Raw genomic sequence first — 15,000 nt, 5'->3', positions numbered from 1 at the left:
TTTTTTTTTTCTGTTACTACTATTATTATTAATGTTATCATTATTATTGTTGTTATTATTATTATTGTTATTATTATTATTATTATTATTAATATTATTATTATTATTATTGTAACAATTATAACAATTAAATTAATAGTAGAAATAAGAATAAAAAATAAAAAAAAAACAAGGAAAAAAAATGATGAGGTAGGCCTTTTAACTGACTCTTTGGTGACTAAATGCTTATGGAACCATCTATGTGTAAGCAATGATTAATAAGTGGTCTCAGTTGGTTAATGCAGCTTTTCTCAGTGGGAAAAATTGTATACAGTAAGTTGCAAAAGAATAAGCAAACATGATACAAGACTTTTTTTTCTTTTTCTTTTTAACTTAACTTGTTCGAACATTCATATGGTCAGAGGTTTACAATACATTCAGAATTAGAGTGCAAAGTATATGATTATTAACCCATCAACTTTGAGTGGTGTTAGGTCTGCATGCTTGAAATACCCTGGCATTAACCCTCTCTCGATGGGTGGTACACCATTGGTACCGCGCATTCAAGGGCCTGTTGGCAGGGTGCCGGTATACGGCGTCGATCATTTAATTGATTTAAGCCTATGCGTTCGAGAGCCCCGGCATTGCAACTTGCAAGGCTGGAATGCCCCCGGTATGAATAGGTTAAGACACAGCGGAGCAAAAACCACCCCATTGTTGTCGGGTTAATGTTAGGTTAAAATGTCAAATTAATATTACTGTCTACTGTTTATATATTGACTGAATTGTTGGCAGATTCTTTTTCCTTCACTATTTTTCTTCTTCCCTTTATTTTTAACTTAGAAAAGAGTATTTAGGTAAGATAAGGTCACCCTTACAGGATATACCATATAGTTCTTGTTAAATGCTCTCCAACAGACTGTAACTAAGGTGATCATCACGAGTCAGGCAGGAGGCAGCTTAGGCAGCCTTGGAGGACAGCAGGTTCGTCTGGTCACCAGTCAGAGTGGCACTGGAGGTGGCAGCCAGATGGTGCCGTCTCCCACCAAATTTACGCTACAGCAGGCACAACAAATGGGACTTATTTCACCTTCAAAGACTGTGAGCCAGTCTCCAAACAAGGTAAGTAGAAGGAGTGCCATGCACTTATTTCTTTACATTTCCTTTTCTGTTGAATTCCTTCAACTTCAGTTATTACATTATCCAGAATTTTTTATTTTTTTTTTCTGTTGGGCAACCATGTTCCTGTGTTGACTAGACACATCTGATTAAGGTCCACTTATCTATCTTTTAGGACCCTTAGAATAAAATAGCTGTATAGGAAATATTTGATAAAGAATTTGGAATGATGAAGCTATTTCAACAATTTCTGTCTTATTCTTCTTGGAGGATGTTGCAGATTAGGGATCATTGGTTTATTGTTTTCTTTATTGAATTTCTCTTGATTTTATGCACTATTACAGTAGATATGGAAGCTTAACTGATCACTGCACTTTTTTGGTTAGGGGTGAAGCTCGAAAACACTCTAATTATATGATTACAAAGTCACGTTATCATCATCTCGTTGCACATTTGGTTTTCTTTACAAAATTGGGGAGATGAGAGTTAACCAATTGAAGTTAAAGGTATGCAGTGGCCACTATGGTTTTCTTTTATTTTTTATTTTTATTTTTATTTTTTTTTTAATCTTTTTTTTATTTTTGCATTTTATTAAATCTTGATTGTTTCCTTTTCTATCAAGAAGGTAATTTTATTTACCAGTTTTCCATTTTATGGATGAATCTAGCTATTTTTATAGCATGTTTTTATATTTTTCCTAATTGCTACTATTTTCTAGTTTTCCTTCATGCTTTAGCTACTGGGTATTACTTGCCAAGTAAATTCATTATATGTTGTTAGGTTTATTAGTCATTTGTGATGAAGTAGTGGAGTTAAGATGGTGCCATAATCTTCACCAAATTTACCTCAGAAATTATTCAAACACTTTACTCCATAAGCAGTAAGTTTTTCGAGAAGCTGTTGAAATAGATGACCTATAGCAATTTTCTGACAGCACTTTTGTTTATTTGAAAAAGAAGAGAGAGTTTTGTCATGATCACTGGGAAATGATTTGGTATTCATGTTGGCTGTATGTGGAGAATTTATTTACTACGAAGGGAGATTTCTTTTTCCACCTCACTTCACTTGAGTAGTTATGAAATTTTAATGTCTGTGTATAGATTATTATTATTTTCACAAGAAAAGATCATGGAAAGTGAAAGGCTAAAGTAGGCTCTGCATATGTGACATTGACTCCTGAGAGATCGGATAGATGACATCATACACCTGATGAACCCTTGGGTGTTAAAGTGATCTCTTAAGGTTGATTTGCATTTGGCAGATTGTTGTCCAGCGTGTCAATATGGGGAGTTCTTCTCCCCTGAAATCTCCAAGTAAGTTGGTGATACCTGTATCCATGGCCATGAAGTCTCCCACCAAAATAGCCCCTGCTCCTCCCTCCGGACAACAGCAGGTGCGTGGCAGTTAAGAATTTGGTGATGGGACATTTAGCTGTGAGCAGCGTGATTGCAACTGAAAGGGATTTGGCACGTTCTGTAATTGTTATGCAACAAACATTGATAAATTCATTGTTACCAACATAATCAACTTAATTTCCTAGCAACTTGCTGGTCACACTTTGAACGGATATTATCATAGTACTGAATGAAGGAATAGATCATTCGAGTTTTAGATACTATATATACTACTACAGAAGAACAGGTCTAATTATAAACTGAAGTTGCAGGCAGTGAAGGCAGTAAAAAGTATACTCTACCCTTAGTCAGTGACACTGGTTGGATTGGACTGGGCAAGCTTTCTCCCCCAGTGCATAGGTGTTAACAGTAAAAGGCAATCTGTTATTTTTAAGTAATGTGCTGCATTGCAACCCCATCTGTTTAGGCTTTAAAAAAAAAATTCATGTAGAGGAATGTGCGCTTTCTCCTCACTTACAGTAATGATATTTTGACAAGAGAACCAATGAATTTGAATTTCAGATCAATAGTATATGTCTGATTGATTGTGCTAATTATATTTGTATTTGATTACATTGGTTATTTTTTATTTTCTACTGTTACTAATTATCATTTTATTATTATTGTTGTTATTATATTGAACTTCATTGTTATATTTTCATTATAATTCCTGTATGATAAGGAATAGTTGTTAAAATATTTAGGCTATTCTTTTGGTACATTATCTCTTTGTGATATATAGTAAGACAGGCAAAAACCTTTCATTTCGGGGAAGAAATAAGGATATCAGGCAAAAACCTTTCATTTTTAGGAAGAAATAAGGATATCAGGAAAAAAATCTTTCATTTCGGGGAAGAAATATGGATATCAGGCAAAAAAAATTCATTTTGGGGAAGAAATAAGGATATCAGGCAAAAAAAATTCATTTCGGGGAAGAAATAAGGATATCTTTAAAAGGCCATATCACTGATTTAACTTTTTAAAATTTGCAGAAAATCCAAAATTGGTCAGATTTACTCGGGATCAACAGGGTATACCATTTTTTATATTGGACAAGTAATGCTATCAATTAATGTTTATAGTCTTTTTAACCCATTCGTGTCGGTTGACGTGCTATCACCGGGTCGAAAAATATCCCCGGATCCGGGTGACGCCCTGAGACATGGTGCATTTTGGTGCATTTTCTGGCCAAGTCCTGGGTGGGGCAGTGTGACGTGCTGAAATGTCAGCAATAGATCGCTAGATTGTTCTCAAATATAATCGTTTTACATAATGTCTTAGATTCTGTTACATTAGTTTAGGTGTTTGAATGTCATAAAATGAGATATAATGTTAAAAAAAATGAAGTCACAGAGAACTACATTATATTGATGACATCATGTTAATTTTTGCTTTTTGATCGGTTGAATAAAAAGATCTTAGTCGAAAAACTGTTGTAAAATGAAATGTGTTTGGCCAAGAAATAAAATATAGTACAAGATTACTAATGCAATACTGCTTCTAATTTGTTGATTTCCTGTGATATCATGTCATGTTATGTCACGAGGTACATGTACATACTCATATACATGTATGATTATTCATATAGTTCTTCTCTTCGTTTTGGTTAAAAAAAAAGATAAGCACAAAACGTTTTTTGATGCCCCACTAAGAGATTGCTTCTACTTTCCTTTTATATATTCACATAAAAGTGAAGAATATAGGCAAAGTTCAATAAAATAAAACTAAAAAGGCATTACTATAATGTTTTTCGACTAAAATAACTCATCTGAACATGGCAATATTTTTGTGCCTTTACATTGTAGACGCATTCATGAAAACCATAAGAACAGGGTAGGTGAAAAACGCTCTGAGAGGATCAGTGTGACCCTGCATAGCGAGAAAACACCCCGGCTAGAAGCGTCACACACTTGTTATCTTCCTGCTGTCAGTGGAAGTATGCAAAAATATGTCCTGGCATGAATGGGTTAAATGATAGGATAATATCATTAGAAAATTTTAATGTTGAGTGGTGTTGTGCATATGCGGATTAATGACATGGCTTCATTCCATTAGCTATAGGATATTTACAAATTTCTCTACACTTGGTGCTAAATATTTCAAATGCCTATATACAGCAAGAAGATATGTAAAAATTGTCTCAGTGTATATAGTTCCTTTTCATGTGCTAAGTGGACAATGTTATCTGAAAAAAACGAAGTTTCAATTCCTAAAAGTTATTTGATGATAGATGACATGATATCATGTCATAGCTTTTTATATGGCTAGTATGCTCAGTGATTGTGTACGTAGTGACATAAGCCTAATGCCTCATATTATTCACCCACTCTGGCCACAGCCAACCACTACGTGCCTGTTCACCTGGCATGCTGGCCATACAAAAAGCCATGACACGATGTCTTGTCCCCGGTAGCAAGTATTGCCACCACATGATGTGATATCATGTCACATGGCATTAATGGTTTAAAGAAAATATTATGACACATAATTCTTACACAAATTCGAGATAGAATATATTCCTCCTGAATGGAGACTAAACTACCGATGTTATTTGTCTAAACATTGCTATAGTATACAAGTATATGTCTCGGAGCAAGATTTTCAGACCTTTGTTGTATAAATTAGTTTGAGTTGGCTGAAAAAAAAAAGTTGTGGGGCAAAGTGTGAGTCTCCCGCATTCCACCAACCCTCCCATCTGGCTTGCTAGCGCCAATTTCATAGGCCCCGTCTGCAACGGGTTAAGATCTCTCACTCTCTATTTTTCTCTGACTGTCTCTCAATTTGTTTGAATGAATACTGGTTAATTTTGTCATGATATCAAAGTTAGACCCTTTTGGTGCTTTGTCTTAGATTAGTGTAGATATTGTAAGAGTATCCTTTCCAGTAATTCCCATAACTTTTATGTAGGTATTTTTTTTATTTTCTGTAGATATCAAATTTAACATTGGCCCAGAAATTGGCAGATTAGTGCATAGTTCAAAGTCTTTCCATTATTTCTAGACCAGGTAGAAGTAAAGGTCTAAAAATTTACTTGTTAAAAATTTATCATCATAAATTATTTGTACCCTAGATGCTGCTGTGTGTGTTCTGTTCAGATGCAGCAAATTTTTATTGCTTACTTCAGAAAGGATGGGGAGTCATCTTTTTATATGTTTAGCTGAAATTATACTCCATTATGCACCTTAGGATGTCATTACTTTTGCTTGCATATTTTTGCAAAGGGCCTCTTTGCCTTTACATTACATATCCTTTGGGATATGGAAGTCTGTATCTGAAATCAGTTCTTGTGGCTCAAGCTAGTCTGACTTGGCCATGCAATTGCTTTTTGATGATAGTTATGATTAATTGTTTCTGGAAATATATGTAATAACTGAATTTGAACTTTGTTAAATGTTAAATACATTATGACATTGAAAACAGATTTTCTTTACTTGTTTAATTCTTGGTAACAGAATTTTTAATGACTAGAAATGTACTAATTTCATATTCTGTATATATTTATTATCTTATTGATTGTTATTTTTGTTTTGCTTTTACTGCATTATGATGTTTTAGTAATCTATTTACTTTTGTTATGCCTACTGGCTTGTTAATTGCTCTTGATTATGCAACTTGCCTATTATTTTTCTATAATTTCTTTGTATAAGACCTTAATTAGTTCTTCATTTCCTTAGCAGATTATAACACACCAGATAAGCAGTGGGGGAGCAGTCCGCAATATTTTGTCCAGTCCACAGAAAATTGTTATCAAGAGCAATGTTCCTCAGCCTGGTCAGGTATGTTAACTATTTGGAAATTATATCACCAAGTCTGTGGAATGGAAGTGTATGTAAAAGAATGTGCAGTGTCTAGATGTAAGTAGAAACCACAAGGGATAGAAAAAATTCCAAATAAGATATTTAATTTTGATCCAACAGGGATCAGTTAGCACTGTTAGAGCAGGGCAGATTGTGACTTCTGGAGGACAGCAGGTCATCAAGATTCCTGCCAGCCAGGTGCAGCAGCTGACAGCTCAACCACAAAATGTTCAGATGTTTTCAAACAAGGTGAGCTATTGAATTGGGCCTCTTGATTTTGGTGTGAATACCTAGACACAAGTTTAAGCAAAACTGACCATCACAAAAAATATATTGCATACTTAACCCAATCCCGACGGGCCTGGCGATAAGTGGAAACCCCCTACGCCGAGCCTGTGCAATATTGCATTGGGAACGTCACACTGGTGTGTCGCCCCATTATCAGGCATTTAGCCGTGTCACACAGGCGTGATGCACTGTCATCATAGGATTAAGAGTAAATAGTGCTTTTGGAATGCTTAGATGTTCATTATGCACTTGATTTTTTTTTTTTTTTTTTTTTTTTTTTTTTTTTTTTTTTAAGGCTTTTTGATAATAAAATTCCTATTTATACAGATGAACTATGTGAGATTAGTGAGCCCAGGAGTGGGAGGAGGGGGTAGTGGTGGAGGGGGAGGGGGAGCAACACTTATACGGCCAACTCCACCTACTAACAAACCCATTGCCCCAGCTGCATCGCAACCCATCAAGATTAAAGCAATGCCCATAGCGCCAAGTCAACAGGTATGAGGGGAATGTTTTTTTTATCTTTTATTCAAGGGCATGACTGTGGTTGAAATAATATGATAGTATATGAGTGGTACAAGAAATGGAGATAAGCTTGTAAACAGTATGTTTTGTGTAAGATTTTAAAAATTTATAGATGAACAGGTTATTTTAATAGAAATTTTAAAGATAGGGTTAAAAGGAAAAAAGTCTATTTTTACATGAACTTACATTTAGACGGCTCTGATTTGGCCCAAAAGACAGGCACTAATGAGCACATGACAAGACATAGGGAACTGCTCACAGTTGAAGCACACTTAGTCATGAAGTATTATGACTGTAACAGCATTAGTTTCAAAGCTACAGCTTTCCAAAGTCATCCTAAACCCTTGTTACATTCACGATGGGATGTATTTTTGCCTACCCCCGCTTACACCGGGAAGATAAGAAGCGCACAACGCATTATTCCGTAGAGTATTCCCACTGCATAGGGCCACGCTGAACCTCAGAGCGTTTTTCACCCACCCTATTCTTATGGTTTGCATTATTGCATCTACAATGTAAAGGCATGTAAAAATTTTGCCATGTACAAAGGAGTTATTTTTGTCAATGCATTTCTAGTTGATTTTATTGATCTTTGCCTATATTCTTCACTTCTATGTGATAATACCAGTGGAAATTTGAGCAATCTTTTAGTGGGGTATCGAAAAAGATTTTTTTTTTATTCCTTTTTTTCTTTTTCTTTTTTTTTCAAAAACAAAAAGAAGAATACAAATAATCATAAATGTACATACAAGTATGTAAATGTACTTCATGATGTGACGGGATATCATGGGTAATCAACAAATTAGAAATAGTTTTACATTAGTAATTCTTTATTTTATTTTATTTCTTGGCCAATCACATTTGATCTTACAATAGTCTTTTTATTCAACCGATCAGAAGTAGAAATTACCATTATGTCATCAATATGATGTAGTTTTCTTTTTTCCCCCCATCTCATTTTATGATATTCAAACACCTAATTTAAAGTGACAGAGTCCAAGAAATTATGAAAAACAATTATATTTAAGAACAATCTAGTGTTCTATTGCTGATGCTTCAGTGCATCACAACTGCCCTGCCCAGAGCTTGGCGAGAAAATGCATGACATCTCAGGATGTCAACCCAGGTCCGGGAATATTTTCCGACCACGTGATGGATGTCAACCAGTGCGAATGGGTTAACCCGTTAATGACAGGTGACTAGATATCACGTCTAGTGGTTTTTGGGCTACACGCCGGGGACGCGTTATTTTGTCCAGCCCAGCGCGCGGGAGTAGCGCTGGCTCGCGGCCAGTGCGGCCGAGAATCCTGACACGTTAGGCTTATGCGTTCAAGAGCCCCGGAATTTTGGTCTTTTTAAGTCGGATTGGTCCTGTCGGGAACGAGTTAAAGGAAAATATTCACTAGGCAAGTCTGTTCTGCCTGAAGGGCAGAGAAAACATTTTTCCTGTCCTCCTAATTTTTAGCCGGTGCTGACAGTGTAAGAAATCGCCCATCCTGACTGCCAATCTGCATTGGGTTAAAGGGGAAAAGTACTTTTGAAGGGAAATAGTTCTTACATCTCCATCCTTTTTTTTAATTCTTAACAACCACTTCCCTTGTAGGCCCAGAATTAGTTTGTATATATTATCTTGCTTTATTACAAAAGACACAACACTGCAGCACAATTTTTATCTCATAACTCTATTTACTCAACAGCCCAATAAACAGCGGGTGATAATCCCAGTGTCTGGTTCTGTACCAACTGCCAGTGTTGGCGGCAGTGTTCCCATACGTCCTCAGACCGCAAGTCTTACCCTGCCAGCCTCAGCTCTTCCCCCTGGGGTCCTCTCCAACACCCAACCTGGCTCTGTGGTCATGATTCCAGCCCACTATATGTCTCAGGTAAGTGTGAGTTGTGCAACTCACTGGAAAGGACAAAATTGATTTGCTTGATGTGAAGACAGCAATAGTAAGGTTTTTGAAATTTTAAGGTTTTGCATTTGTAAATTTATACAGCATTTTTATTAGTGTTATTCTTGTATTGATTTTTATGTTTTGTTACTGTTAAACTAATTCTCTTTTTATTTATCAGCTTCAGTCAAATACAACAAATAGTGCAACAGTCCAGATGTCAAGCCAGCCAGCCCCCGGTACAATAATTCCACCCCCAAAGCCACAACCTCCAAGAACAGTAATAGATGCGAATGGAATTAGACCAAGAAAGCCATGTAATTGTACAAAGAGCCAGTGTCTTAAACTGTAAGTTCATTATTGGATCTATAGAAAAACTTAGGAGCATGGAAGTTTAGTTTTAAGTCTGAAGATAGATGTTTCAGTATTAAATTTTAAGAGTGAACCACCACTGACATAGAATACTGCCACACTTTCCACACATGTGTACAAATTCACTAGCAAATATATGACTTTATATTTTTCAAACCATAAGCTTTGCAATAGCAGTAAAGTGAAATCTCTACATGCACAAGCCACCCCATAGTAAAGTATCTCTCTGAAAAGTTATGTAGTCTAAATCAATTTAAAAGTTTAACCCTCTATCGATGGGATGGTACACCATGGGTACCACGCATTCAAGGGCCCGCTAGCAGGATGCCGGCATATGGCGTCGATCATTTAATTGATTTAGGCCTATGCATTCGAGAGCCCCGGCATTGCAACTTGCAAGGCTGGAATGCCCCCGGCATGAATGGGTTAATATATATGATCTCTGACAGGGGATAGTATCCTTTCACATATTTTATAATGGAAACATGTGAGAGCACTCCCACCCATGATCCTTTTCTCTTTCCCAACAGTTACTGTGATTGTTTTGCAAATGGTGAGTTTTGCAATAACTGCAACTGTGCAAATTGTTTCAACAACTTAGCTCATGAAGAAGACAGACAGAAAGCCATCAAGGCTTGTCTTGATCGAAACCCTCAAGCTTTCCGACCTAAAATTGGAAAAGGAGGCAGTGACAATGAACGAAGACATAACAAAGGATGTAACTGTAAGCGGTCTGGATGCCTTAAGAATTACTGTGAATGTTATGAGGTAAGTGTTACTCTGATGTTGGCTATTCATCTCATTTTCTGGTGTAAAGGTTAAGGTAAGGCTGGTTTGTGTTTTTAGGAAATTGTAAATAAATGAAATTTGTTCTGTGTACTTGCAAAAGATATCATATATTTGACATGCACTAATACTATAATGGATTTTTTGCTAACCTAAATCTGTTCTTTGTTCATTCTTCCCAAGGCCAAAATTCCCTGTTCAAATATTTGTAAATGTGTTGGTTGCAAAAATGTTGACGTGAATCCTGGTGTAGAAAGAAAGGGCCTGATGCAGTTAGCTGAGTGTGCAGAGGCAAGAGTGAATCAGCAGAATGCTGTCAAATCCAAACTTCCTTCCTTCTCTCATCACTCTCCTACCAAGATGCTCTTTCCAACTTCATCCAAGTAAGTTTCATGACACCAGAGGAGTGTATTTGTGAAATATGATTGCTTGGTAAATCTGTATTGACTGTTCTTTATACTTTGGTGAAATCTTAACTTTCATTTTTTTCTTGATGTGGCATTGTATATTCTTTTCACTTTTTATGTTTTGTTTTGTTTTTATGTATGTTTTATGTTTGCCAGTATCCTTATAGCTTAGATTTATTTTATGGAAGAGGTCTTAGTACTCTTACCTTTTATTGGTTGGATAAAAAAAAAAATCATACTGATGTTCATACTGTGCCTCATAAGAACTCTGTTAGGTTGTAATGTCTCTTGGAAGACAGATTTGCACTGGAATATATTGCACAATTGGAATGTTTGGGTTTGAACATATACTTCTTCCAGGGTCCCCCATCATTCCCATTGCTGCCTTCTCTATATATTAATATGAAGTGCATATGTTTTATCTTATACATTAGTAACCTGCATAAATGCCCATTATCTGTGTGTTTTGGATAGGATAAAGTGATGTTGTGAAGAACCATGTTTTAAAATTCCAGTCAACTTTTAATGATTTTACCCTCAACAAAGTTGTTTAACAATTCATCTGCAATTAAGGATTAATTGTTTATTGATTGAGTATTTGTCTTCAAGGTCTGGCTACTGTCGCATGAATCAAGAAGTCGTAGAAGCCACATGCCAGTGTCTGCTGGCACAGGCCGATAAGGCAGAGAGTGCATCAGTGTCCACAGCACAGTTAGAGCAAACTGTGATCTCTGAGTTTTCCAGATGCCTAATGCAAATTATTGGCAGCTATACTTCACGATCTAGAGGTGGGTATCTTCTTCAGAGAGATTTGTTAATCACTAGTTGAAGCATTGATATGTTTATATGAATCATTTATATGAATGCATTATTTATTATCCAAGAAAATCAGATTTTATACAAAATATTTGATTAACATTTTTTTATTTTTGTTTTTTTCAGGTCTAGGAGACACGTAGCATGATAGCAAATAGATGGTTGTAGTGTAATATGAGGTATCAAGTCATGTAAATAGATTTATATTAAAGAATGTTATATTTTCTAGATTCTGCATCTGGCAGGGGAAGTGCTTCACATATACATGAGTCTGTTGGTGTGTTGCTCTCATTCTGATTTTTAATATGGGAAAGAAAAAGATCAAATACTCATGTAAAAGGCTTATCATTGCTTGTTTATCCTCATCTCTCTCATTGTTAGTTTTGTAAACTGTTCTCAAGTTTTTATTATATTTGTTACGACCAACTTCCTCAGTCTTTCTGCTTGTTTTTTTTTTTTTTTTTTTTTTTTTCCCTTTTCTTTCTCTCTCCTTGTAACTTGACTACTATTTATTTTTGTTTCCATAACTTTAGTGTTCTCTTCCAGTATTCTCAAGTGCATTTGTTTCCTCACTTATAACTTTTTTTTCCTTTTTACTTTTTCTTGTGTTTATTTTTTATCCAGTGTTCACTGCATGTGTGCAGCATATAGTGGAATACAGCCTTTTGTCCAGTGTGAGAGTGATCCTTATAGTGTTTTGACCACAGAATGTCATCATAATAATCATATCCATATCATTATTGTTGACATTTTCATGAGCATCATTAAGTTATTAATGTTGTTATTCTTGTAATTATGATTGTTTATTGTTTTTATTATTTTGATGTTATTATTATTATTGTTATTATCATTATTATTATTATTATTATCTTTATCATTGTTATTCATACTCTTATTGCTAAATCTTATTTAGATTATTTTTATTAGTAGTTGCATTTATATTATTATTAAGATTATTATCATTATTATTATTATTATTATAATTGTAATTATGAATAAAATAATGATAATTATTATTATTATTAATATTGTATAAACTACTACTACCATCCTTATTATTACCATTAACATTGTTACTTTATTATTATTGATTTAAGGATTGCCTTTATGATTGTCTTTTTTATCATTTTTTTATCTTTTTCTGCGAAGATTTCTTTGATATTGTGACGTTTTTCTTTCTTTTTTTTTTACTTTTATGTGAATTTCACTTTTCCTATTACTTGTGCGATGCTCTGATAATCTCCTTCACAATCATTATTTTGAATTTCATTACCATTATCTTTACTATAATCATTTCATCTGTTAGTGTAAACTATCCATCTCTGATATAACATTCGGTATTATTTTTATCAATATAATTGTTTTCTATGAATCCTGGCCAAGATTTATGCACGAGTATGCAATTTTAGATTATTTTATTATTTATTTATGGAACAGTGAGAATTAGAGTTATTAGTTTAAAGTTCTGGCCAGTTTCATTTTTGATTCTTTGTGCCAGACTGTAAATTAAACTTGAGAAAATTATACTTTGTTTTTCCTCTCCTATGAATAAGGGTATTTATGGGATCTCGACCAGAGGGAATGTGAATGAAAAACTGATAATGAAATATAGAATATGAATTATACTATTAAAAATGGTCGTTATTAGTTTTTAATTTAAGGGTCAAAACTGATTATTAGTTTTAAAAATACACTTCTATGAAAACTGAAATTAGTGTACTTACAGCATACTAAAGAGCCCAACCAGCAATATGTTGATACTCTGCTGTTCTGGAAGAACTAAAAAGTTGGAGGCTGTTACACAACAAAAATGTAATTTTTGCCCTTCTTTGTTACTTTGTGTGAGCTACAGTAGACTTGCAAGTCCATTATGCTGCAAGATTAATGTCCATTATTCCACTCAAAGATATATCCCTTGATATCCAACTAGTTGTGATGATCACACAAACTGCTAGCGTCTTATATTACAGTGATCTTAAAATGCTCATGCCAGCTGAATGACACGAGCCATGGCACACAGTTACTTATAGAAAGAACACTTCAAGATGTCAAACATTCTAAAGCAGTGATAGTAATTGACATAATGACAAGCTAAAATATATGCAATTAATTCCTTAGAAGGTGTAGATTTGTGTGAAATCAACAGATTCAAAGGGAAGCAAGAAAGTAGGAGCATACAAAGCACCTAAATTTATGACACTTAAGAAATCTAAGAAATTTCGTTTGAATATTCAGACCGACACTTATGGATTGGCACATGACAATGCTGATTTCTAGACCCAGTAAAACACCACGAAGGAGGTGTAGAAAAGTAAACTGATCAGAATTGGCAAAATTGCAATATAATGTCTTGAGGAGTAGTTCAAGAAATTGTACTATATACTAGAACAACAGCTATTCCTTTGAGCCACATTTCCCCAGGCACAGCAATACACCACTATATGAAATCTGGCATAGCAAATGCATGACAAGATTTTAGAGAAAGTAGATCAGAAGAATGGGAAGCATGTTCTTCACTTTTGTCTAATGGATCTGCAAAGATAATTTTTTAGATTCTTTTGTAAAAAAAAAAAAAAATTCAAGGTATGTAAAATTAACAATTTTCATAAAGTTGACCAAAAAAGATAAAATGTAGTATTGCAACTCTATTTCAAAATCTTCCTTCACCAGGGAAGTTGCCAGAGGGTTTGTGCAAGTTGGCATGAAGGTGGTAAGGATTTTTGTTCAAATGCAGAACCATTGACAAAGCTTGAAAGAGCCAGTAACGGTGATTTGCCCTCTAGGTAAAACAAACTATTGTTAAGAACACAACCAATAAGTATCTTAGAGCCCGCAAAGAAACTCCAGAAACGTTCAGGTTTCTCGAAGTTCAATTCATATGTTGGCGTTCTGATGCAGACACCATTGTATTGTAGATATTTAGAACGGCCACCCATACATAAAATTATGTGTATGCTGAAATCGGTAGAGACACAACAGAGAGGACACTCTTCTCCCTTTGGCTATTAACGAAACATGTGTGATGTGGCAAGAACTTACAAATGTACACGTATAGACCCCCTTCAAGAACATTGTAATGCGGATGAACTATGCTGTTCTGCTCGCAGGCTCTACAAAGTGAATACATAGCTTAAGATGTGTTTCAACAGAAAAATGGGTGGTATAGAGTCAGTCTGTGCCTAAACACAACCAACGCTGTAAAAGACTGAATCCCGTCAAGAAGGGTGGCAAAAGAGAATTAACCGAAGCTGTATTACAACCCCGCGAAAAGCGCGGTCGAAGGGTTATGTGCTGTTTTGTGGCTAAAGTTCAGTCATAAAGTACGGGAAAGCAGGCATGTGTGTGTAGATAGAATAGAAATAAAAATTGAGTTTTTGTAACTGACAAATCCCTAAACTAACAAATCCTATGAAATTGATTGTAAATTTTCAAATGTAAAATGTAATTGTTTAATCTACTTTAATTCTGAAAAGATAAGCATTTCTAGACTCATAAAAATCATAGGCTTTTTTTCATAACTTACACATGTACTTCGAGCAGGAGCAGTTTTTCGAAAATCGACAATTCTTGCAATTCCCAAATTATTTACAGGTAACGGCCGTTGTGCGACAAGGAAGCAGTCGGAAAA

The 15,000-nt window shown here is 35.0% G+C and overlaps 1 protein-coding gene across 8 annotated transcripts in view; it reads left to right on the top strand.

Moving 5' to 3' along the window:
• The window catches only part of LOC122259478 (protein lin-54 homolog), a 22,109-nt gene extending 9,213 nt beyond the window's left edge, over positions 1-12,896 (top strand). For 4 of the 8 annotated variants that reach the window (XM_043026277.2, XM_043026278.2, XM_086552075.1 and 1 more), the window contains 11 exons: positions 898-1,101; positions 2,360-2,491; positions 6,167-6,268; positions 6,410-6,538; positions 6,905-7,072; positions 8,797-8,982; positions 9,173-9,339; positions 9,894-10,131; positions 10,333-10,532; positions 11,166-11,344; positions 11,499-12,896. In XM_043026277.2, the coding sequence (XP_042882211.1) occupies positions 898-1,101; positions 2,360-2,491; positions 6,167-6,268; positions 6,410-6,538; positions 6,905-7,072; positions 8,797-8,982; positions 9,173-9,339; positions 9,894-10,131; positions 10,333-10,532; positions 11,166-11,344; positions 11,499-11,515 (1,722 nt within the window). In that variant the 3' untranslated portion in view covers positions 11,516-12,896. The remainder of the gene's footprint in view (positions 1-897; positions 1,102-2,359; positions 2,492-6,166; positions 6,269-6,409; positions 6,539-6,904; positions 7,073-8,796; positions 8,983-9,172; positions 9,340-9,893; positions 10,132-10,332; positions 10,533-11,165; positions 11,345-11,498) is intronic. The other 4 variants (XM_086552076.1, XM_043026279.2, XM_086552074.1 and 1 more) reach the window with 3 other exon arrangements.
• The last annotated feature ends 2,104 nt before the right edge of the window (positions 12,897-15,000 follow it).

The sequence above is a fragment of the Penaeus japonicus genome, unplaced genomic scaffold (assembly GCF_977035675.1).
Source record: "Penaeus japonicus unplaced genomic scaffold, GWHDUDI00000001_assembly GWHDUDI00000026, whole genome shotgun sequence".
NCBI classification, from domain to species: domain Eukaryota; kingdom Metazoa; phylum Arthropoda; class Malacostraca; order Decapoda; family Penaeidae; genus Penaeus; species Penaeus japonicus.
The sequence above is the reverse complement of the archived record's forward strand: the minus strand, read 5'-3'. Positions and strand labels throughout refer to the sequence as shown.